The sequence below is a fragment of the Gaeumannomyces tritici genome (genome assembly GCF_000145635.1).
Source record: "Gaeumannomyces tritici R3-111a-1 unplaced genomic scaffold supercont2.6, whole genome shotgun sequence".
Lineage (NCBI taxonomy): Eukaryota > Fungi > Ascomycota > Sordariomycetes > Magnaporthales > Magnaporthaceae > Gaeumannomyces > Gaeumannomyces tritici.
Genome location: NW_008804550.1, coordinates 494,788 through 518,160, shown reverse-complemented (window position 1 = coordinate 518,160; position 23,373 = coordinate 494,788). Strand labels below are relative to the sequence as shown.

Sequence of the window (23,373 nt, the reverse complement as noted above, 5' to 3'; positions counted from 1 at the left end):
GTCGGCGCGCGCCCTCGCGGCCATGCGCCGGTCGTGGGAGCAGCGCGCGCTGGTCTGGGCGCGGGGCGGGTCCGGTCGCTGGGAGGAGGGGGATGAAAGCCGGCTGGTGTGGGGTGAGGCGCTGGGGAGGTGAGCCTTTAGGAGGGCTGTGGGGTTTTTATTTTACTTTTATTCTTATTTTTTATTGACAAGCAGAGCATGTCTGTAGATGTGCTTGTTTAGTATTGTTTAACGCCAGTGTTGGGCTTGAGCCCGCTTCCCGACGGTACAGGGCGTGCTTCCAAGTCTATGGCGGAATTTCTCCTCGTACCCTACACTTGAAAGCACGCCCCGTTCCCCAGTGGGAGACGTGCCTAAAGCCCACTACCGGCGTCAAACAATACCAAGAAACCAAGAAAAGCCTACCATGTCAAGTGGACTCAATGAACTTGCTCGCCTGTTCAGTTCTCGGATCGCAACTGTTGGTACCAACCTTATCCAGACCACCAGGACACCTGACAGCCTCGACATGCGTGTTCAGGGGCTGAATAGGGCTGCATGGGACCTCGTGTCTGGGCCTCAGCCATGGGCGGTGCTTACCCCATTCTCGTGTCTCTACCAAATTGCTGACCCCTCAATGTAGGGCCACCAGCCTGGGCGGGACCAACAACCCCCAAGCCCATCGCACTTAACAGGATCAGCCTATCGTGTGGATGCGCTCCCCACGCTCCGGGTGAGCCATGGTCGAATTTCAAGGGTCATATTTACCCCGTCGACCCTGGCTTTCCCCAGGCCTTCTTTTTCTCTTTCTCTCTCTTCTTTTCCCTTCCTCTATCCAACCCAACCCGTCTGGGCTCGTTTCCGCCCTACCGCTCCACTCGCTCGCGGTTTCGGCCTTTTCAAGGCAGCAAAGACAAGATGCCCTCTCTTCGCAAACCCGCCGTCGCCTGCGCCGCCCTGCTCCTCCTCGGCGGCGCGGCCGCGGCCTCCTTCCAGCTCGACACGCCCCAGCACGTGCTCGACGCGGCGCGCGACCTGGCCTATGACGGCATGGCGCTGTACGAGGGCAACCGTTCGGGCCACACGCCCGGCAAGCTGTCCGAGCTGGACCCCATGGACGACGGGCCCTACTGGTGGTGGCACGGCGCCGTGTTCCTGAGCGCCTACGTCGACTACTGGGCCCGCACCGGCGACGCCACCTACGCAAAGGTCGTGGCCGAGGGCCTGCTGGCCCAGAAGGGCGAGGGCGCCGACTACTACCCCAGCGAGCAGCGGGCCCTCATGAGCAACCACCACCAGTGCAGCTGGGCCGTGGCCGCCATGCTGGCCGCCGAGAGTGAGATGGCGTCCCCGGCCAAGCCCGACTGGCTGCGCCTGGCCCAGAACGCCTTTGACATGCAAGCCGCCCGCTTCGAGTTCGAGGAGAAGCCGCTGGGCGAGAACTACAACTGCGGCGGCGGCCTGCGCTCCGACATTGACTCGAGGGCGATCAGCTTCTACCGCAAAGACAGTACGTGCCACCCACAACGTAACGGAAGAGGGCCATGGTGCGCTGTGCCCCTTGCTAACTGACCAACTACCGCAGCCCTGGCAAACACCTGCTTCATGAACCTCGGCGCGCGCCTGGCCAAGTTCACCGGCAACGAGACCTATGCCAAGTACTCGGAGAGGGTGTGGAACTGGATGTGGAACATCGAGTACATCGACCACCAGACCTACGCCGTCTACTACGGCGCCGCCATGAACCACAACTGCACCGGCATGGCCAAGCAGCGGTACTCGGGCAGCGCCTCCTGGCTGACCGAGGGCGCCGCTTTTATGTACAACTTTGTAAGCACCTCTTTGCAAACACACACACACACACACCCTCACAAGATACCAACCCCCCTCGCTAACCATCACAACCCACCGTACACAGACCAAAGGCTCCCCCGTCTGGAAGGAGCGCACCGAGAAGCTCACCTCCGCCACCCTCTCCCACTTCTTCCCCTCCGACGTGGCCGTCGAGACGACGTGCGAAATTTTGCGCGAGGGCGGCGCGTCCTGCTACGGCGACCTGACCGCGTACAAGGGCCAGCTGGTGCGGTCGATGGCCACGACGGCCCGCGTCGCGCCCTTCACGGCCGGGGACGCCCTGCCGCGCCTCAAAAAGTCCGCCGCCGCCGCCGTCTCGCAGTGCACCGGCGGGAGCACCGGCCGCCGCTGCGGCTTCGGGTGGGCCGCCCGCAACTACACGGAGCCCCAGAGCCCGGGCCTGCTGGAGCAGGCGCACGTGCTGTCGGCCGTGTCGGCGCTGGTGGAGGAGCGGCCGCGGTCGGCGTCGGCCGGTGGTGGTGGTGGTGGTAGCGGCGGAGCGTCTGGGTCTGGGTCTGGGTCTGGGTCTGGATCGGGATCGGGCGACAAGGGAGGCGAAAAAGGGGGTGAAAAGAATGCCGGGGTTTACGCGCGCGCAAATGTTGGCTTGGTCGCGATGGCTAGTGTAGCTGGGTGGGCGGCGTTGTTGTTGCTGTAGGGTTAATGGAGGATGGGGTATATGACGGGTAGCCTTTTAGACATTAGAGGAACACTAGTAATAATCAACTCAAAAATCACTCCTGGACCTCAGCCTGCGGCAAAAGGATCAAAATGGAAAAATGATGCCGCCCTACCCGGACCCATCCGATCATTGCCACTCTCTAAACGGCCTCAGGAGCAAAAAACCGATACAAACATTGAAACCTCGAATCCATCTTCTACTCCACCACTATATCCCCTCTCCCAACCCTCTCTACTGCATCCATCTTTGAGGCGGCCTCGAAACCCGCCCAGCTCTAGTGCGCAGCGGCGTGCCCGCCTCTGTGGCCTCCATCCCCTCCCCTCCCTGATTTAGCGGCTCGGTAGCGGCCCGGACAGCCCTTTTGTCCCACGTCGGCGCGAGGCTGGGAGCCGATTCCGGTGTGGGCGTGTGGCCGCAACCGCACTTGGGGGTGCCGCCCGAGGCCACATCGCTCTCCGCCGGAGTCTGGTTTGCCGCGGCAGGCTGCCTTCTCGGGCGACCGCGCCCGCGCCGAGCAGGCGTCACGGCGGAACCAGCTTCTAGCTCCCTTCTAGAATGGCCCCGGGTACGCCTGGGTGTTATGGTTACGGGTGTCTCTGGACCCTTTTTGGGGCGGCCGTGGCCGCGGGGTGTAGCGACCAAGATAGGATCCTGCTCCACTTCAACAGGCGGCTCGTCCGCGTCGAAATTCTTTCTCAGGCGGCCACGGCCACGGCGCGGCGTGTCGCTGGCTTTTTCGGGTGTCGGGAGGGCATATTCAGGAGGAGGCTGAACCTCGTCTCTGGCTGTGTTGACCTGATCGTCCGTCTCTTTGGGTGTGTCGCCTTGGTTGCCCGTCTCTTGCACAATGCGAACCCGCTTGTTCGCTGGTGGTTCCTCGGGCGAGGGAAGCTCTGCCGGGCACTTCCTGGGCGCTGTGCTGCTTTCGCCGCTGTAGGGCGCTCCCAGATCAAACATTGGGGGGACCCCGATGGTTGACGGAAGGTTTTGCAGTTTCTCCAGTGGCTGGCGGACAGGCGTGCCGTTGTCGACCTCTTGAGGACCCGTGCCGTTTTGGGAAGCAGCGGACGTGGACTCGGCCCGCATGAGACATGCCCGCTTGCTTGCCGGACTGTCCTCGGGCCATGCCTCCTCGGCCGGACGCTTCTTTGAGGATGATGTCCTGTCCTCATGTTGAGATGGTGATGGCCTTTGCGCCTCAATCTGTTGGCTGACTGCCGAGCTCGCGTGCGGCTGCCCCTGTCTCGTAACGCCTAGAGTAGACAAATCCCCCACGGCGTCCTGAGGGTTCCGGGTTGGCTGGACCTGTCCCGGTACAAGCTCCTCGGCACTGGGAGCCTGCTCTGTCTCCAAGGCATCGTCTATCTCATTCTTCCTTCTCAGCCATTCGTCTTGGAGGTTGTTGAAACTGTTGTAAGGTGGCATTGGTCCGAGCCGCGTGAGTCGGCTGTGAAGGGGAAGCGACGCAGATGGAGTTGTCGGCCACCAGTTCTCGGGTAACTCGGCATCATTTCCCTCGGCCACCTTCAAGGCAGCCTCGATCTCTTCCCTCTTCTCCCGCCACTCATCTCGATCCTCAGAGAGCTGACCGAAAGGGTCACAGGGCATTGGGCCAAGCCGAGCGAACTGCGATCGAGGAGAGAGTGGTGGAGTTGGCACAGTGGGATGATGGGGCAGTTCCGCTTCATTTCCCTCCTCCACCTTGAGGGCGGCCTCGATGAGCTGCTTCTGTTCGAGCTAGATCTCGCCGCGTCTCTGCCCTCCCGGGCGATAAAGATCAGGGATTGGTCCGAGTCTGGCGAACCGCGTCCGGGGAGATGACGGCGCAGAGGACGCAAACTCGTCAGGGTCCTTGCATTGGCCGGGCAGGTCGTCGTTTCCAGTCCAGTAGCCTTTGGGCTGCCTGGTCTTGATACGCTCGATATACTCCAGCTCGTCGACTTCGGAAGGGGTGTAGTCCATGTCTGGGCTGTCCTCTCGGGCATGTGAAGGGCTGGAAAGCTCGCGCGTGGGGCCGTGTTCCGCCGGCTCCCCAGGCACTAGTATGGAAGGCTCATCCTCCCATTGCCAATGGCAAGGCCCAGGATGCTTGGGGTCGCCACCAATATGCCGATACTTGCCTCGTCGCTCCCACTGTCTCTGCTGCCTCCGAGCTAGTGTTTGCCGAGCGAGACCCTGGCGTTCGCGGCGGTCGCTGGAGGCTGGTTTCCAGCGCCGATATCTGATGCCCAGCTCCGCACGCTCCAGGTGCCAGAGAAACCAGGGATGGGTGGTAAGAAAATTGAGGGCGTCGAGGCCCATGCCTCTGGGCCCTTCGCACCCATATCCCCACGCGGCCTTGGGTGTGCCGCGCGATCTAGGCGGCTAGTATTTCCAATCCCAGAGGCGGCGTTCCACAGAAAGGCCACAACAAGGTCACGGGCGACAATCAATGTCGCGCGCCTCTAAATCCAGTTCCACTGCTAGACCTCGGCGAGCCCGTCCGCGGCGAGGACCAAGATAGTGGGCTCCTAACATTCCATCTCACGAAAGCTGGATTCCGTCCGACTGTCCCCCGCAAAGATGGTGCTCCCGGGCACGATCGGAGTCATGTTTATTGTGATGGTTTCCTCGTTTGTAGAGATATATAGGTAGGTAGGTACCTTGTGTGTCCACCACACATGGGCCTCACACCGAGATCAAGAACCCTGGGGCAGCGGCAATGTTGGATTCGGCGCAAACACACGGCCAATACACCCAGGAGCATGGGTAAAAGTAACATTATCTACGACATCGGCTTTCATGAACGGCCTCGCGATACCAACCCTCGGTGAACCTGGAGGGGGCCTCTCGACTGTGAATTACGCACACCGGAGTAGTGGATTTCGCCTTGCCGCCACTGATGGTGGCTCGGCCGTTTGAAGCCATATCGAGAGGCCACAACCCGCTCGAGATTTCGGGGTCCCAGCATAGTAGGCTCAGTCACGAGTATAGCCGTTGGCCGTTTTGAGCTGTGGTATCTAGGCCTCGTGTCTACCGCGGTAGGCTTGTTTTCCGATGATGGCTAATCCTTCCGAGATATATTACAGTGGTAATCCTATCCTAGATATTGTGAAGCCCCCTCTCGATCCCTTATAGCCCATCACTTTTGCCCCTTCCCCTATATCCAAGCTTTTTTTTCGTACGCTTCCATCACTCACTTCACGACCCCTTCTTTCATCCTTTGAATATCGAGTCTTTTTTCTGCAAGCACCGGTGCAATCCTACCTGGCTCTTCATTCCCTCCTGGGTGTTCATCCACTGCGCCCCAGAGATGGTCAAATCTCCAAACCCAGGCACTCTCTTCCATCTTCTGCCGCTCAACCCCCTTGCCCATGATGCTCTCAGGCATCCTGACAACAAGCACCTCGTATCCACGAGTCAAGATGGCCAGCCTGGTTTAGAGGTTGGCTTCCATGTGCGTATGATGCCCAACGGCCGCACACTGGCGGAGCTTGGTCGGAATGCCCATCTTATTCTTCTGGAAAGCACTCCCGAGAACCCCATGTCCCGCGTCCACGCCGCCTTCGAGTTCAACGCAGCCACCGGCCTTGTCCTGCTTTCCTTCAAAAGCAGCAGCACCTCTCCGAGGTCGGTGGCTGTTCGTCCGTCAAGCTCGGGCGATGGCGGCGAGACTGTGCACGGAGGCAGCGTCATCGTCTACGGCACCAACTACAACCTCTCGATTGCTGCCTACAACTTCAGGCTCGTTAGGTCAACTCTTTCTAGTGTCCATCTGGACAACCACAAGCTTCTGGAGCAGCTGGCGCGCCGCGGCTACGACAGTGCCGTAGAGCTCATGGCAAACTTCAAGTCGCGGGACCAGCTGACGGAAGGCGATGGCAAGTCCAGGGCACTGTCCCACACGGACTCGGCAATTGGCACCTCGACCATGTAAGCCGTTTCTTTGCACCTCGTACCGCCCCGCCCCGATTCACAGATGGCGCGCGCTAACATCCACATCTAGCCTCACGTTGTGAAGTTTCTGGGTTACGACGTCTTGAATCCGAGGCGCCCAGAGATGTTCATGCCGCTGCATGACGGAGCTCTGAACATGCCGGTTGAGCCCATGGGCCACGATGCTCGCGCAAGCATCTGCCCTCCCTTGGCCGAGCAGATTCTCAGCGCCCTCGACTACCCGGACTGCAAAAACCTCGTCCACCGCGACGTTAAGCCTGCCAATATCCTGTTCCAGGGCTTGTCTGGCGGCAAATACATGTTCCAGCTTGCCGATTTCGGGCTTGTCGGACACAGGAGCCAGGTGGCCATTGGCGCGAGCACGAAGGAGTACATGGCCCCGGAGGTCGACATGGCGACCAACAACGCCCTGAGCCCAAGATCGACATGCGGTCCTTCTGCGCGACGATGCTCAACGTCCTCTGCAAATTCCCGCCCGCCGACAAGTCACGGGCGGTGCTCACAAAGACCCTGGAGACCGAGGCCAGCCACCATCCACTCCTGGCGCGCATTGGGAAACGGCTCCCCGAGCAGCGCGCGTCCGCCGCCCAGCTCCTCGTCGTCTACTTCAGCTCGCGGGGCCTGACCTCGAGCGCGCCCGCGACCCCCGCTCTTCAGCCGTTCGTCCGCGACGTCCAGGCGGCGGCGGCGGCGGCGCTGCCCACGGCCCCTTCCATCCCCGAGCTCACCATGGCCTCCGCCTCGGCGGTGCTGTCGCCGCCCGTCCCGGCGCCCTTCGACCCCAGCCAGCCCAGGCTCCTCGGCACCCTCCAAATCGGCGCGTCGCTGGCACGGTCGCGCACGCGGTTCCAGCCCGGCGGCGGCGCGAAGCGCATAGAGCCGCGGCCGGGCGCCGACGACGGACGGCCCAGGAGCCGCAAGCGGGGCGGCGGCTCGCGCGTGTGGAGCAACATCGGGCCGGACTGGGTCGGGCGCGACGGGGGTCGCCAAGCGCCGCCACGTCGACGAAGCGAGAGATGTCGCCGCCGCCCGCAGGCGGGGGCTGAGGATGGTCGCGGCCGCGAAGAAGTTCTTCACGGTTGACCAAGAGGTCGAAAGTAGCTACGTGCACGTGTCGCGTGGCTAGCGGCGAAGCGGGGCAGACGAGTGTGTAAGAGGGGGGTTGGGTTGGTAGCAGGGTTTATTTTTGGTTGGTCGGTGTTATCGCCTTGGGGTTGGGCGGGCGTATGGGACGTATTTCGTGGATATATCCTGGTGATAGTTGGATTGCTTTGCTCCTCCTCAATTCTGTTTCACCACCTAGGTTGATTTTGCAAATAAATTCTACTTTGTTTGTACTCCGGGCTCCTCCAGTATCTTCCGCAGCACGAGATCTCTTCCCTCCTCCAAGCTCTTGCTAGAATCCACCACAATAACCCTATCCGACGCCAAAGGACGACACGGCTCGTCGATCCACCTCCTGAACAGCGCGCGCGAGTCCTCGCCTGCCCTCGCCCCGGCCGCGGCGGCAGGCGGCTCGTCGACGGCGGTGCGCTGGCTGGGCAGGGGCCGCTCCCTGGCGCGCAGGCGGCGGTCCAGCAGGTCGACGTCGGCGACCCTGCACTCGACGTACCAGTAGGCGAGCCCGTGGCGCGCGGCCAGCCCGGAGCCGCGGTCGACCACCTCGCGCGAGTTGCAGGTGCTGTCGACGATGACGGCGGGCAGCCGCAGCGGCCCCTGCTGCCCCGCGGCCGAGCCGGCGAGCGCCCACTGCAGGTCGTAGGCCATCCGGGCCACGTGGTCGAACGTCAGCAGGCCGTCCGAGGAGCCGAGCAGGGACGACCGGAGCACGTCGTGGTCGATGACCAGGCCGCCAGTCGACTGCTGCAGGAGCCGGGCCATGGAGCTTTTGCCGGCGCCGGGGGCGCCCGACATTTGGATGAAGACCCTGGGGCGGGTGGCTGTTTGATCGTCTTCAGGCATTGGGCTCGTAGGTTAGTGGTGAATGTTGTGAGTTGAGGTGTGCAAATTGCTTGCTGGCCCAAGGACGAGAGATATGTGGGGGAAATGTCATCTGGCGCCAACAGCCATTTCCCCTCTCGTGATTTCGCAGCCGGCAAGAACATAGACTCGCTATGATTACCGCGCAGACATCTCACAGCTACAACTCACAGCAGGGGCCCGAGCGAGTACACAAAAACCAACACAAGAGAGTCAAAAGGTCTTGAGCAACGCTGTCTTCAATAGGGTTCTGCTCTTGGGCAACAAGATATCGCTAAGTCGTTGGCAGTAATGAGAGAGGTGATTTCAAGGCACGCGAGAGCTTGCGCATATGGTCATGGAAGATATTGATCAAGATACATGGGTGTTGGGCCAGCAATTTACAAAAGCTTCGTTTTTATATTCTACCATACGCCAGAGGGAAGCGCCCAGCAGATAGCAGAGACTCATTCTAGCGTGGCAGACGATTGCTGTCCAGGATGCATGGCACGCCAAAATTTCCTCTCGAATATGTTCTAACTACTGATCAAAGAATGTACCATGCGTTTGGGTCTTCGGAAGCACCGAGGGCATTTTCGAATGACGTTGATGTGGCGAAGAGAGACCACACCACAAAGACATGGGGCTCCTAGAATGATCTCCAAGGACCGGTTCTATAAATACCGTGTGCCATGGAGAGGTCTCGGTCTCGGAATGGCTGCCACGTGAGGGAAGGGTGTCCTTGAGCGAACCTGCATAGCAAAGCAATCGAAATGATGGACGGCCAGGACAACTCGCCAATCTGCCATAGGCCATAGCCACCTGCGACTAGTAGAGCTTGGATCCTGGGCGAACACCGAAAAGCCACACGCAAGGCGGCCCTGACTCAGGAAGCTCCCAAGACATTCCAGAAGAAGGATAAGGCGTCTTGAAGGAGCTGGTATCCCCGCATCAGGAACATGGTTCCCCTCTCTATGAGACCTGAGCTTGCCGCACCAGCAGGAGGACATGAGAGCAATACCACTCGGCAAACACCACACATTATATACTTTAGTTGTTACCAAGCCTGTAGCGGTGTGATGGGAGTCTCGGAAAGTAGTCGTCACTTCACCTCTGCCTTTCTGGTGCCTGCAGGTATGCATGTCATTGCGGCACGGCACAAGGCAGAGGCCACGCTAGCGTCCTAAACCCCTTGAAGCCATCGTAGCCGAGCTGTCCGAAACAGTTGACGGAGGAGCATCTTGGGTGCTGTGGGAGGAGCGTGGCTGGTGAGCAGGATAGGTACGATCCTGCGAAACCGGGGAAACCTAGATAGGCAGGTCGTCCGTCCGACATGGCCAAAGCCCTCCAAGAGGCGCGCACTAGCGAGCCAAAGATCCTTCGGTACCAAATGTTCGGACCGGCCTTGGATCTCAGGCGAGGGGTGCCCCCTATGCAGGTGCGAGGTGGGGAGGGTAAGCAGCATGCCTGGCTGTAGGTCTGGCCTCGCACCGCCCAGACAGCCCAGCGCACGGATAACGGCCGGAACGCATCTGGCAGAGGCCATTAGGAGGGGCGGGCCTCGGTCAGACGCAAAACAGGGGACCGGCAGGACCCGTGGCTTCTTTGTGAGGTCTGGCGTAGATTGTCGTCAAGCGGCAGCGGCCCGTTTTGCGTTATGGCGATATGGTCTGTGGGCGCGGCAGCGTCGATCGCCGATTCAGCAATAAGGCACGACAGCTTACTGTACCCAAGTATTATACCCAAGGGGCTGCCCACCACCGGACGGCACGGTCGACCTAGTGCTGGTGATGCGCGTGAGCAGGCGGAGACGATGCGAAGAAGCAGATGGAGATTACACAGCAGGTTGACAACGGCTCGACAGCAGGACGGCAAGGGCCGGCAGACGGCCAGGAAGTGCTGACTCGACTAGCAGTCTTGGACGCTCGCTGGCAATCAACTCTGGTCCAAGCCCAGACTAGGATGGTGGAAGTGGGCGAGTCAGGGGCACAGCGGCCCGGTGAAGCAGGGGTTGGCTTCCAGACCGCTGCCCAGAAAGGCTGGCCACTCCACTGGGAACCACTGGGAACCACTTGGGAGCGGGTCTTTGGCTGACAACAAAATCACTCATCAGTGGTGGTGAACCAAACGGTCAGTATGTCACATGACTCTCCTTTTCGTCGATCGTCCTCAGCCATCTTACGTCAGCCTGTCGTCAAACACAGAAACGGCCCGCAAACGGTGTGACTGGGTCATGTTTTGCTTGCAGCCACGATTGCGCATGCCGCTGTCGATTATCTGTTTGGCAGCCAATAGCCGCGAATCCTCATTCCCTCGTGTCTCGCTTGCTGTAGTTGCCGCCATCCCGAGCGTGGTGGCGCTTGAGCCTCTGGGGGCCGTGGGCTAGCCGAACGAGACGCGAACGAGGCGCTCGAGCCGGTGCGGGAAACGACTTTCGGGCTGAAGAGAAATAGCAAGACACTCGGACAAACAGGTCGGGCCCTGAGCCGCTTGAACATCTTGTCAGCGAGGGCGATTTGGCAGTCGCATCCCTCCCAATAGCCAGGAACCGCCACGGCGTCGCAGCGGGGGCAGACACTGAGCCGTGTGTCATCTGGCCTTGTGCAGCCAATAGAGACCTAGATACGCAGAAGGTTTGCGAGAGACGAAAGGGAAGCAAACAGCACCCTCCCGACGGCTAGTGGCGTCCAGTCAGGCGCGCCCTTGTGCCCTTGCGCCTATTCTCCTCGTGCTACATCGCTTCTTACTAACCAACATGGCACAGTCAGGAGCAGGGCCAAAGAGGGTGCGAGGGGCCAAGCTTTCACCTTGTGGTTGTCCAAAGGCTCTGCATTCTGCCAACCTGTCTCGGATATTGGCTGCTGTCGGTTGAGTGGTGCCTGCACTTGTATCACCTTGGCTGCTGGCTGGCTGGCTCGACCTTCTGGCGCTTCTAGCGCTGTTGTAAAATAGGGTCCGACGCCACCAAAACAATCAGCTCGTGAAGAAACATGAAGCGCATCTCTGTACGCACAGGCGCGCGTATTTCGTCTTGATGCATGTAGTCGAGCCGATTGGATTGAAGACTCAAATTCGTCGTTTTATTCGGCAGGGGTTTGCTTTCCATGTCGCCCGTTTCGTAGTGGCGGGAGCAAGCGAGATCAGGTCTCGTGCTAGAGAAACGGTTCTGCGGGTATCAGGTGGGGTTGCGTGGCCATTCCCCGCCACGACACCTTCCGTTTTGCACTTCCCTATGAGGCTTAGCGCAGGATGGAGGGTGTTCCCTCCTCTTGTCTGACGACAAACTATAGCACACAGCTCTCGGCAGTGCCGACCTCATTGGCCGTCTTGTTCGTCAGCAAACCACCCCCTGCGTGCTCTATCCCAGATCTCCGACCCCGCGCCAAGCTGGCTTATTGGTGTGCTGGGCTGATCTCTTTGGGAAATGGGCAATCAGCCAACGCTGTCCAGGCGCTATCCAGGGCGCTGGTATGCAGTTCGCCGCCCGCTTCCCACCCACGATGCCGGCCTGCCGTTGCTGGATCTGGCGCTGGCGCTGGCGCTGGTGCTGATGCTGGGGCTGCCTCACCAACCCAAGCCAAGGCTGCGAGGGGTGTTGCGTACAGCACATGCAGTATGCAGCATGTCCTGTGAGCGCTCGCCCAGGTCCTTTTGTCCATCCACCCCTACCTCCCCATCCATCATCCGCCACCTACTGCGTGCTGCGTCTATGTTGGGCCTCCTTCCAGCCAGCCGGCCGGCCAGCCAGATCGTCCATGCCATCCATGTTCTGTGCTGTGCCCCAGGGCGATGTCTTTTGCTCTTGGCCTCGCCAGCCTCCCATGCTTTCTCTTCCATCCCTGCTCATGAAAGCGCACAGGCATCTGCGACTGATGGCGCCCCTTGCTCACCCACGTTCCCCCCGTCGTCAGCAGCAGTCTCTTCACACCCCTTCGTCTTTTTCGGGCTAGATCGGCCTCTCTTCTCCCCGCTCCTGTGAAAACCGTCCTTTGTTCTTGTTGCACATTCTCTCTTACCCCGGTCGCCTGCATTACAGAAGACCCTTTGTTACCCTGGCCAGGGTGGACCGCCGCTATCGCCGGCCTGCCTCCTGCGCCAACAAAATGAGGCACGGCGCCGCACCCTCACGCCGCACACCACCTTTCTCGCCATGTCTGCCCGCTCGGTGCCGTGAGAATCTACCAGCAACCCGCGCCGTGTATCGCCAATGGTATAAACCAACAACCGAGGACGTCGCCCCAGGGAGGAAAAGGAACTGGATGGACATGCTCGATCGCCAACACTCTCTCTTCCCGCCGGTGCCGGCTCCTGGACAACTCCCAGCAAACACCTTGCACCCCTCTGCCTACCGTCCCGACGGCCCCATCTTGGGCAGAAAGACATTCGGGATTATCCCATAATAACTGCCTTTACGGCCAACACCCAGTCAACCTTTGCTCACACTCGGAGCTTCCGACTCTGCTTTTCTGCCACCACGATACGGCACCCCTTATACGGCCCACACGAATAGTATATCTACCGCGGCCTCCCACCTCGCTGCTCTTGAATCAGGGCCTGCCACGGCGGCTCCCCAACGTCACAAGCCCAGCTTCCACGACGCCAGGATGAGTTCCCCCGAGGACATCAGGCGGAACCAGCTGGATCAGTTCAGCATCATCGAACGCGTCTGTTCGGTGTTCTCGCTGCTGGGATGCGTCTTCATCATCGCCACCTTCTGCGCCAGGAGGTCCTTCCACAAGCCCATCAACCGCCTTGTCTTCTACGCCTCGTTCGGCAACATGATGAGCAACGTCGGCACTCTGATGGCGCGGACATTTGTCGACGACAGCACCTCGCCCGGCTGCCAGTTCCAGGCGTTCCTGATTCAGATGTGGGTGACCCAGATCTACGGACCCTGCGACCGCATGCTGACGTCGTAAACACCAGGTTCCTACCCGCAGACACCTTCTGGACGCTGGCCATGGCCGTCAACGTTTACCTCACCTTCTACCACAAGTTTGATGCCGCCAAACTGCGCCGGATGGAGCTGCCCTACCTGTGTATCTGCTACGGGGTCCCTTTCATCGTTGCCTTGACCTACATCTTTATCAATAGCCCGCGGCGTGGGAGGATGTACGGAGACGCCACGCTTTGGTGCTGGATCAGCCCCAAGTGGGATATTTGGCGCATCACCACCTTTTACGCCCCCATCTGGGTCATCATCCTAATCACCTTTTTCATCTACATCCGCGCCGGAGGCGAGATATACCGCAAGCACAAGCAGCTTCGCAACTTCCAGTCCAGCAGCAACAACCGCGACCCGGAGCCTCTTCCGCCGATGGACGACCCCTACTTGGCAAACAAGACGACTGAGATTTTCGTCACCTCCGAGGTGGCCAGCAACACTCCGGGTTCCATCGACCTTTCTCCCCTCGGCCGCCGGCCCCCCGCAGCCGCCGTCCTGCCGCCAAACAATGCGCCGCCGGCCGGGGCGTACTCGGTCACCATCTCGTCCCGCGCCAGGATGAGCGTCGGGGAGGACGACATGTCCATCAAGCCGGCCGACGTGCTCCCCATCGCGCACCAGCGACCGGTCACGTCGTCGGCCACGGCCGCCGGCGGCGCCCCAGGTGGCAGCCCCCTCGGCGCCCGGCGCAAGACCAGCCATGAGGCCAACAACGCGGCCTGGTCGTACACCAAGTGCGCCATCCTCTTCTTCACGGCGATGCTGGTGACGTGGATCCCGTCGAGCGCCAACCGGGTCTACTCGGTCATACACGTCAACGAGATGAACCTGACGCTCGAGTACATGAGCGCCTTCGTGCTGCCGCTGCAGGGGTTCTGGAACGCCGTCATCTACGTCGTGACGTCGTGGTCCGCCTGCACCCTGCTGTGGCACGACCTCTTCCTCTCGCGCAGGCCCGTCACGGAGCTCATCGGCCAGGGCGGCGTCAGGGTCTCGTCGTACCAGCCCGGGAGCGCCAGCCAGAACCGACGGCAGACCATGGGGGCGGCCGCGGCCGGCGACTTTGGCTCGGCGCGCAGGCCGAGCGCGGCCATGGCTGCCGGGGGCAGCAGCCGCCCGCACGCCGGCTACGACAAGGGCTACGACAAGAACTACGAGACAGAGAGTATGACGGAGCTCACCGGCAGGCCCTCGACGACGGAGCCGCCCCTGGAGAGGAAACCACACAACGCCCTATGACGGGGGGGGTCTCCTTTTTCTATGACGATCACGACCAGATATATGCTTTAGTGTCCTTGTATCATCTCCTATATGTAATGACGGGGCAATTGTTGTATATCCATTGCAAGCGACTTTCCTGTCCGTCCATTTAATCTATTCATATGATACTCTCCTGTTGCTCTTTCTCTTCTGCAAGCATTTTACATGATATCTGCATCCGTACTAGCCTCCCGTCGTTCGCCTGTATCGTGATGGCCGGCCCGAGGCCATGACTTGGCACCGGCGCAAGCCACCAGGGACGCCACTGAAAACGTGGGCAAGGTAATTAGCCCGACTGGGAAATGAAGCGTGACGATCAACGTTGTGCTCCTTGCCCTTTATTACCAGCAAACCCTTCCGGGGCGAAGCAGTCGGGACGCGAACGCGGCCACACAGAGACAGACACAAGACACAGACGCCATCTGCTCCCGCCATCCACGACCTCGCTGGCGCCGGCACTTGTCGAGTAGACCGAGCATCCCGAACGATGGGACACGAGGGGGATCGACTGCCTGACTCCCCATCATCGACAACTTGGCAGGAACCGACAAGCAGACAAAAGCTCTCAACTATGCAGTGTGTAGGCCTTCACCGTCCGTGCTTCCTTTCTTCCCAGGGCATCCTGTAGGAATCCTTGCCGGCAGTAGAGGTTGGGTGACTTGGGTGCGTGGACGCAGCGAGCTCGGGAAGCGGCAAGCGGCTCGTTAGACGGGCGGCAGGGTGGGTTCTTCATTTACGCTTCCTTTTTTCATGTCGATCCGACTGCGTCGCTCCCTCATTTCTCCTACTTTTCTTTTGCGAATCCTCATGATTGTGGCCTGCCCCTCCCCTTGGCCCCACGGGCTCTCCTGCAGATCTTCGCTTTTGCTTCCACCTTTTTTTTCTTCTTCCCCCATCAAAATCTTGGTGTCTTACGATTCCTAGGGCTGGAACTACCCGGCTGGCAAAGCGAAATTCTTTCGGCATTGCTTCTCGACGGGAAGCGCCGTCCACCGTGTCTAGCTTGGCTTTGACCCGTCCCGTTGTCGGTTGCGAGGTGACTAACGATATCCTCCAGCGCTTTATCCACCGACTTTCATTGCGATTCCTTTTCACGGCCTCGATCCACCCGCGGATCTCCCTCGGCTGTCGCGATCCACGCCGCCCGCGTGAGGGACCTTTTGGGGGTTGGCTGTTTGGAAATGACCCGAGAAAAAAATCCCAACAGACCACGGCGCGCGCGACCTGAGCCTTCACACGGAGCCAATTCCAAGGATCCAAAGGGTCATGCTCTACGCCGCGCACACGGCAGAGCAGTGGCCAACTAGAGCTCCAACGGCCACCTGAACGTCGTGGGTCGAGAAAGAGCGGTGGTAGCTCCCACTATTGGACCGGAAACGTCCCTCCCCCCACGGCCGATGCTACTCCTCGCTTGAGCGGCGAATGGGACAAACAAGATTGGCTTACAGCTACTTCTTGGCCGCCCCCCGAATGCCACTCTGCCTGCAGCAGAGTCCGATATGCGAAAATTCGCTTCCGTGCCGTGGGGATGCGTGATTTATTGGGGGAGGATCCCCCCTTCTTCGTTTCCTCGGCTGCCACCCCTATTCGCCATCCCAATAGGATGGTCCTGCCGCCCACCCTGAAGCTCCCCCGCGCAGCTCTTTCCTTTGCAACCCTAGGGTGCGTGCGTATAGTATGTGCGTTATGCTCCTTCGTCCATCTGATACCTAGGCACGACAGGGTCGGCTGGTTGCTCCTCTAGGGTTCGGGCTGGCTTCGTCCTTGGACGAGAAAGCCTCGCGTTTTTGGACCGCAGGGAGAGCCAGATTCCGGTCCCGCGGCTCCAGAACTGCAGGGATGAAGAAAGTTGGAAGTGATGCAAGATTGGAAGCGAAAAGAACAACGAAGCACAGTTCACAGAGGTCCATGACCATGCCCAACCACCGAGCGATCCTGGCAGCGAAAACGTAATGTGTAGCCTCATATAATGTTTACATAATATAGGTTCAATGCGGATAAGAGCTACGAGAAATACGGGCAAGTTGCCTAGGATACCCTAGCATCGTCGCCACCCATGATCATCCACCCCTAGCTGCCTCCTCCCCAAGAAAAATAAAGAGCAGACGGGGTGACAGGACACATGCCGCCAACCCAACGCTGGGCCCGGAACCAACAAGCCCGTACAGTAGTTCCCCCGACCCTGCATCTCAAGTCCATCAAACTCGCGAGGCCGCCCTCTCGGTGTAAATGTGGAGACTCCCTGGGGAAAGAGAGCCCGTCGGCCCCACAGCTTGTCCCCAAGCCTGATGCCGGTTAATGCCATGTGGCAGGCGAACAGGAAAAACTCCGCAGCCGCCACCCCTGCTCCGTTTTTTTTTTTTCTTTTTTTTTTTTGTTGTTGGTGCAGGGGGTGCAACAAAAGAAAACGGTGGCTCAATAGCGTCTGACTCACAAATCGACCAGCATCCCCTCGCTCCCAAAGAGGAGGCTGGCTTGCTTCCTGGCCCTGCGAATGGAACCCTCACTCGTGCCTTGCCTGCCCTCCCATCTCGTTCTTTCTCTCCTCCCCTTCCTCCCCTTCCTCCCCTCCCCTCTCGTCACCGTTCCGTTCCTTCTGCACAGAATTCATTTCCATTCCATTTCACAGCCCGTTCGAAACATTGTGCAACCTTCCCCTTTCGCCCAAGCGCCAGGCACCGTCGGTCCGGGCAAGGGTGGTGGTCTCCTTCCATTTTCCTTGGCCCACCTACTACCTCGGATTGTGACTGTGACATCTGACATCCACCCAGCTCCCCCAACCCAAGCCCTGCCGAGACAGACACCTGCTACCCACTCCACTCACAGCACCGACCAGACGGTCCGTCACCCCCTCTCTCCACACATCGAGAGAGAAACCTAGCCTGGCCGAGACGTCGACCTGTCGTTCGATTCTGCCCTAGCAAACCTACCAGTTAGGTTTGAGGCAAGCATTAGACAGACATGAAGAAAAGACGTGTCTCGCATCTCTCCTCGCTGCTCCTTTCCCGACAAAACCCCAAAGCATAAACAGGTATACAGAGGTCCGTCTTCTGGGTCTCGGGTATGAGCCTGCGCGATGGGCAGTACGGTTCTACGTTTCACCGTCAACGACCCCGTACCTAGACAAGGAGCAAAGACCCCTGTGTAGACAGACATTCGTATAGTGGTGCTTTAAGAGCATCATGCTCTTCCGCCTCCCACCATTGCTGCTTGAGGTGGTATTCGGTCCATCGCCCAGCCCTCCTGCAGCTCCTGACGAGCCGGTAGAATCCGAGGGCATCCGTGACATTGGACCGAGGTTCCTTCTTCGCGCCAGGGTGTCATTCAGTTTCCCAGCATTTAGTGTATTTGTAGGCACTGCATCTGACCATTTTCCAGCCAACCCCATTCCTTATTCTCTTCCTCGAGGCGCCGCCTCTCTCCTCCAGCGCACTCGGGCCGCTTGTACCGTTACCCCGTAGATGTACTTTCTGTAATCGGAAAAGGAGATGCCGTCGAGAGGCGCATTGGCAATGGTAGCCATCACGACTCTGGGGCGGCGTTGGAAAGGTTAGTGGCGAAAGGGCTATCTCTGGTGACGGCAGCAGCCGCATAAAGTGTACAGAGAAATCACGAATCCTTCTCGCGAAAGAACACGCAGGGAGCTTGGTTAGAAAGCAAGCGACAGCGAGCACAGGGTCGAGTGGATGGAAAGAAGGTACGCTCATCCCTTGCAGCCCTTTCGACGCCATCAACTTCCCTCTCCCCATCCCGCATCGCCAATGCGACGGACCTGATCGTCAGACACCCGAAGCTTCTCGCGAAAGCCAAGCAACATGTACGGCCACCGGGCCACAGACATAAGGAAGGATATTCCGCCACAGGAGCAACGAGGAGAATAGACAGTGCTGCGGTGGTGGGTGGCATGCCGCTATGATATCTTGAGTGGTGGCTTAGAAACCCCTTTTGTATCTGTTTCATGGTGATGGTTATGGGGGCGTCCAAGAATAAAGTGCGTCAATCTTATGCCTGTCATGGCCCTCCGCTCTCAGTCGACAAGTTGCGCTGACCGGAAGGAGCGTGTCGGTGGCGCAAAGCAGCTTTTTCTTTCCGAAGTTAACACGGCATGAGGAGAACTGGGGGTCAGGCGCCAAACACGATGCATCGAAAGCTTCACGACCAAGGCCTTTTTGTTGCAAAGCCAACGTCAGCCTCGTTTCCGCGGCTTTGGCTACGCTACTGGGCTATGTGACAGATATTACATACAGTAGTCTCCAAGAGCATCGTGCTCTTCCGTCTCACACTCACTCCTGCAACCAGTATTTGGTCCACCACCTAGCCCTTCCACGCCGCCCTAAATGCCGGTACTATCAGGACCCATTCGAGCGCAGCCTTTTTCCTCCACTCTCCACCGACCGTAGAATGATGCGAGATGGAGGAAAAGAAAGGGCGAACCACAAGAGGCCTGGGCTTTGGCTGGTTGACCCTAGACCTGAAAAAACAAAACTCCTCCTCGTACAGTAACACAATAAGACAGGACAACGTCGGCCAGAAGCGTAGGTATCTCGTACAACAGATCTGCATAGAAAAGACCGTGGGAATTAGGATTCGTATGCTCGATGCACAGCCGCCTCGAGTCAGATGGTAAAAGAAGGCGAGAAAAAAAAGGAAAATAAACCAGAAAAGAATTGCGTCCGGAAATCACCGAACCCCTTTGCTCGCCGTTCTCTTGGCAATCTCCATATCAAACATACCCCCTAGTTGGCGGCTGGATGTAAACCCGTCAGACTACCCAATGTCGCAGAGTGACCTTTGTGATGCGAATAGAAAGGGTTGGCGACGCATCTCTGGCGACAAGGATCGAAATGGCGAGATTATTGAGATGGCTGGGCACTCTCCTTGATACCCACGATTATCTCGTAGATCCAGTGAGTTCCCATCTCCTGGCACTCCTTGACGCAGAGCGGGTCATCCCACCACCAGTTGCTTCCAGTGATGTATTTACCCCAGACCTCACGCCAGAGCATTCGACCGACAACACTGCGTAGCTCTGTTCGGACCCGGATATCTGCCGCCTTGGCGCTGCTGAGGCTGCCTATACTGCTGGCCGTTCCATCGTCGGTCCCACACACAGAGGTAGAAGTGCTCGCTCCCGTGGCCCTGGCCAAAGTGGTTGTGGCGTGTGAAGTCGATGTTTCGTGAGCTGGCGGGATCGCGAAGAACTTGACCGTCGTAATTGTGCTGCAGGCACCACGCAGGTGAGCATCAGCCATCCAGCCAGGAACCAGCTTCCTTGGGTGGATGCATCGGAACTTGCGCTCCAGGTTCATCTGCAAGTTCTCCTCAAGCCAGAGCCGCATGCGGGGCCCTAGTGACTGGGGGACCGGCGCGGGATCGATAAGGGTAAGGTGTGCTGCGCCGCCGGGAGCCAGAGTGCGATGTATGGTCCGCAGCAGGGGAGGGATCTCCGAGGATGCTACCAGGGACGGGAGTGACAGGCAGTAGACGGCTGAAAACATGTCTGGGGCCACCGACAAGGAAGCGTGCGAGACAATCGGAAGGGCCGATGGGAGAACATTCGGGAAGAGATCGTTCGAAATCGGGGTCGGCGACATGTGGTAGATGAAGGAGTCGGCGTGGGCAGCAGCTAGGTATGATGCCGTAGCTGTTTGTGTTGTTAGCACTCGGGTTTCGTGCAGAATATTACCCTTGGCGAGCACCAGGCTTGCTCATGGTGAAGACTTACATTGGCTCTCAAAGAGCGCCAGGATCTTCATATCTTTGTCTTGAATGCCAGGTACCATGGCACTCTCCTCCTTCGAACCGTCAATGCCTGGCCGGTCCACGTTGTACATGGCTGACAGCATCCACCTCTGCTTCTCCATGACAGTCTCTTGATAAACCGCTGGGTCTTTCGAATCATCCCACTGCTCCTTCAGGCGCGTAAGGATAGTCTGTGGGGTCGCAGCCTCCATCATCTTCATCTCACGCTGCAAAGAGCCGAGATCCATTGAGAAGGAGGCTGATTTGCGAGTGTGTTGCTCTGTTCGGGTCTTCAGCATGGCATCCATCGAGGTCAGAGTTATGACTGGCTTCGGCGCCGGGCTGCAATCCCACGTATCGGGCGGCTTCCAAGAATCCGGGTGCTCGTTTTGGAAGACGGAGTCGGGGCTCGCCACGACAGGAATCCTGGGGCCTCTGGGGGTTGAAGGAATCTTATGTCTGGGCATAGGCAAAGGACCCAGCCCGAGTCGCGACTCCCTCAGCTGAGGAGACAGCGGCCGCGCCGTGTTGGGGATTGAAGATAGCCAGTTCTTGGTCTGAACAGACTTCGGTAGCTCAGTAGGTGGCGGTGAAGTCGCTCGCGGAACCGGACCAGGATCGGCACTGATAGTGACATCAGACATCAAGCGCTCCAAGTCCAGGCCAGGCGACCGAGGGGTACTAATGACCTCGGTTGTTTTGACGATGGAGGAGCCTGGGCCGAGAGTCTGAACCACCTTTGAGTTCGAATCCAGCGGGCGATGAGAGCCTCCGAAGACGGAGGCGGGAGTCACTGGGGGCGATGCCGTAGGCTGCCTATGAGGCTTCGAGAAGATCGAGTCTAAAGCAAGGCCCGGATTAGCCAGCTGCGCTTATAAGTGTAACACCAGAGCACATGCACTAACCTCGAGATCCCAGACCAAGTGAAGTCTCCGAAAACTCGTCCAAGGTCTGGGCGTATGACGGGCCATCATCCACAAATCGGACAGGGCGCTGGCGGCGGCTGCCCGAAGAGGAGACGTGCGAAAGCGGGGAGCCAAAAAATGAGTCTCGACGGCCAGCAGAGCCACTCGCGGCGCTGTCGGAGCGCAGGGCGGCTGGCCCAGCGGTCTCGTGTGACTGTACATCTTGATTGCCGGAGCCGTAATTCCCGAACACGCCCGGAAGCGGTGTGTCGACGCTTGCCGAGCTCGTTGATTGCGTCGATTTCTGAAGGAGGCGGTTTTCCTCCTTCCTTCTCCTGGTCTGCTCCGCATTCTTGCGGTTCTTCCTCTCGCCGACCGACTCCCTGTTCGGGTCGGTCCAGATTACCTCGAACATCACGAGAGTCGTGTCGAACAATGTGGGACAGATACGAGAGGAATAGCAGAATAGCTGCGCCAGACCGTCCTAACTGAAGTTGTCCCAGTGATCACCAGGAATGTTGGCGCGGCTGGCTAGCCGCTGAGGGATATCTGAGCTGCGAGGCACCGGCCGCGCAGTCGCAGATTCCTCGGAGATGTTGGGTGCCTTTTGGAGGCTCTGAGGAAACTGACGGGAGTGCTGATTGCGGTGGCTTAAGTAGTACGCGTGGCTGTTGGCGTCGTTGGTTGTATTTTTGTCGCGGGCAGTCGGAAGGGTAGGATCGGTGCGCAAATACTGACGGATAGAGCTTTGACGAGCGAGGTGAACCTCAGCCCTAGGGAGAAGGGACTCCCGCGCTGATGCGCGCTGGTGGTAGAAGGGTATCTAGATATGCTGTTATGGGTGGTGGTCTGGTGGGATATTGGGCAGTCCAAGGTCCCGCCGTGGACTTTGGAGAAACAAAGCGGGTAAGGCGAGGTGGCAAAAGATGGGGATGTCGCGGAAAGGTGGACTTGAATTGAGGAGGGACTACAAAATTTCAACAGCAGGGAAGATGGCCCAACGCCAAGGTGGGGATTCTGGTACCTGGTGCCTTCCTCGGCAGCAGGTTGGGTTGGGGAAGGCGCGAGGCAGATGTGAGACAGCTCTGATGGATGGGTGAGCCAGCATAGCCCAACGTCCACCAAAGACGACCAAGCATTGATGTCAGTCAGCAGCGTGGAGTGGGAACGAAGTCGAGCATGTCAAGACTAGCAAGGATCTTTGGCTACCCCTTGTGTGTGCTTTAGATTTCACTTCGATGCCAGACAAGCCATAGATGTTCCTGGAGCTGGGTTGCTCGCTGCTGACCCATGCAGTTCTTGGAGCCGCAAACTACGTTCCGGGTCGACGGGCACCGATCTGACTGGCTGGTAGAGCCTCCCCAGACCCCCTTATTGTGCAGCCGTCCAAACCCGGGCAGCAACGGATTCGCCAACACGGCGCGCACAAGAGCACGCCTGCCGGTCTGTTCTCCCGTCCTCCGTGTAAATCCGAAAGCATGCATGTCTTCTGGACGAAAACCTGCTCAGAATGGTCTCCATCCTGGCGCGGTGGTCGTTGCTTCATCACACTCACGTCCACAAGAAAATGTAGGAGCAACATCAATATTTGCATGTCTCGGTTCAGTTGCAGGAAGTGACGGCCAGGTGGGACCGCACTGGCGCACATCGGTCGTCGGTCCTACCGCGCGGCGATATGTAAGACGTGAAGACGAGCTATGGACCAGATAGTAACATGCTTCGTCCATCACTCGGTGCATCCAAATCCATGCTGCCGCCGCCCACGAGGTCATCCTTTTGCTGCTACCGTGTCCCACTGCACCAAGATTTCCGTATCTCCTCAGCTTTCAGGATAATGGCTCGTTTGTTCCCCCTTTTCCATGGTTAAATTTGAGGCACGAAGCGCCCAGTATCTCTAGTCGTCATATTCGATGCTTTCATATCGGTCTGTTTCTTTCGTTGGGATATTCTCTTGGAGGCTTGCCACTGCCTACGGCGCGGCATATATGGGCAAGATAGACACTTGCCTATCTACCTATCTAGGTACTTGGCTGTACTCTTCTTTGCAGAAAGGATGCGCCTGTCCTCCGCCAGACTTTCTCGGGGGACAGAAACAATCCCCGGGGAGATGG

At 58.9% G+C, this 23,373-nt stretch overlaps 8 protein-coding genes across 8 annotated transcripts; 4 read left to right on the top strand and 4 right to left on the bottom strand.

Moving 5' to 3' along the window:
- Positions 1-2,578, top strand: GGTG_10521 (hypothetical protein). Its single transcript, XM_009228395.1, has 4 exons — positions 1-460; positions 623-1,489; positions 1,565-1,809; positions 1,898-2,578. Exons 2-4 carry the CDS (start codon positions 898-900, stop codon positions 2,489-2,491), a joined length of 1,431 nt encoding a protein of 476 aa, XP_009226659.1. The 5' UTR covers positions 1-460; positions 623-897; the 3' UTR covers positions 2,492-2,578.
- Positions 2,579-2,746: 168 nt separating this feature from the next.
- Positions 2,747-4,123, bottom strand: GGTG_10520 (hypothetical protein; the record flags this gene model as incomplete). Its single annotated transcript, XM_009228394.1, has 1 exon — positions 2,747-4,123. One exon carries the CDS (start codon positions 4,121-4,123, stop codon positions 2,747-2,749), a length of 1,377 nt encoding a protein of 458 aa, XP_009226658.1.
- Positions 4,124-4,252: 129 nt separating this feature from the next.
- Positions 4,253-4,816, bottom strand: GGTG_10519 (hypothetical protein; the record flags this gene model as incomplete). Its single annotated transcript, XM_009228393.1, has 1 exon — positions 4,253-4,816. The coding sequence occupies one exon, from the start codon at positions 4,814-4,816 to the stop codon at positions 4,253-4,255; it is 564 nt and encodes a 187-aa protein (XP_009226657.1).
- Positions 4,817-5,807: 991 nt separating this feature from the next.
- GGTG_10518 (hypothetical protein) lies at positions 5,808-7,534 on the top strand (the record flags this gene model as incomplete). The annotated part of the gene is made up of 3 exons (XM_009228392.1): positions 5,808-6,427; positions 6,545-6,701; positions 6,788-7,534. 3 exons carry the CDS (start codon positions 5,808-5,810, stop codon positions 7,532-7,534), a joined length of 1,524 nt encoding a protein of 507 aa, XP_009226656.1.
- Positions 7,535-7,690: 156 nt separating this feature from the next.
- Positions 7,691-8,482, bottom strand: GGTG_10517 (hypothetical protein). The gene has a single exon (XM_009228391.1). The coding sequence runs from the start codon at positions 8,411-8,413 to the stop codon at positions 7,775-7,777; it is 639 nt and encodes a 212-aa protein (XP_009226655.1). The 5' UTR covers positions 8,414-8,482; the 3' UTR covers positions 7,691-7,774.
- A 1,261-nt stretch (positions 8,483-9,743) lies between these two features.
- Positions 9,744-10,313, top strand: GGTG_10516 (hypothetical protein; the record flags this gene model as incomplete). Its single annotated transcript, XM_009228390.1, has 2 exons — positions 9,744-9,864; positions 10,096-10,313. The coding sequence occupies 2 exons, from the start codon at positions 9,744-9,746 to the stop codon at positions 10,311-10,313; spliced, it is 339 nt and encodes a 112-aa protein (XP_009226654.1).
- Positions 10,314-11,772: 1,459 nt separating this feature from the next.
- GGTG_10515 (G-protein coupled receptor) lies at positions 11,773-14,780 on the top strand. The gene is made up of 2 exons (XM_009228389.1): positions 11,773-13,280; positions 13,337-14,780. Exons 1-2 carry the CDS (start codon positions 13,015-13,017, stop codon positions 14,592-14,594), a joined length of 1,524 nt encoding a protein of 507 aa, XP_009226653.1. The 5' UTR covers positions 11,773-13,014; the 3' UTR covers positions 14,595-14,780.
- Positions 14,781-19,468: 4,688 nt separating this feature from the next.
- GGTG_10514 (hypothetical protein) lies at positions 19,469-21,677 on the bottom strand (the record flags this gene model as incomplete). Its single annotated transcript, XM_009228388.1, has 3 exons — positions 19,469-20,259; positions 20,341-21,198; positions 21,263-21,677. The coding sequence occupies 3 exons, from the start codon at positions 21,675-21,677 to the stop codon at positions 19,469-19,471; spliced, it is 2,064 nt and encodes a 687-aa protein (XP_009226652.1).
- Between the last annotated feature and the right edge of the window lie 1,696 nt (positions 21,678-23,373).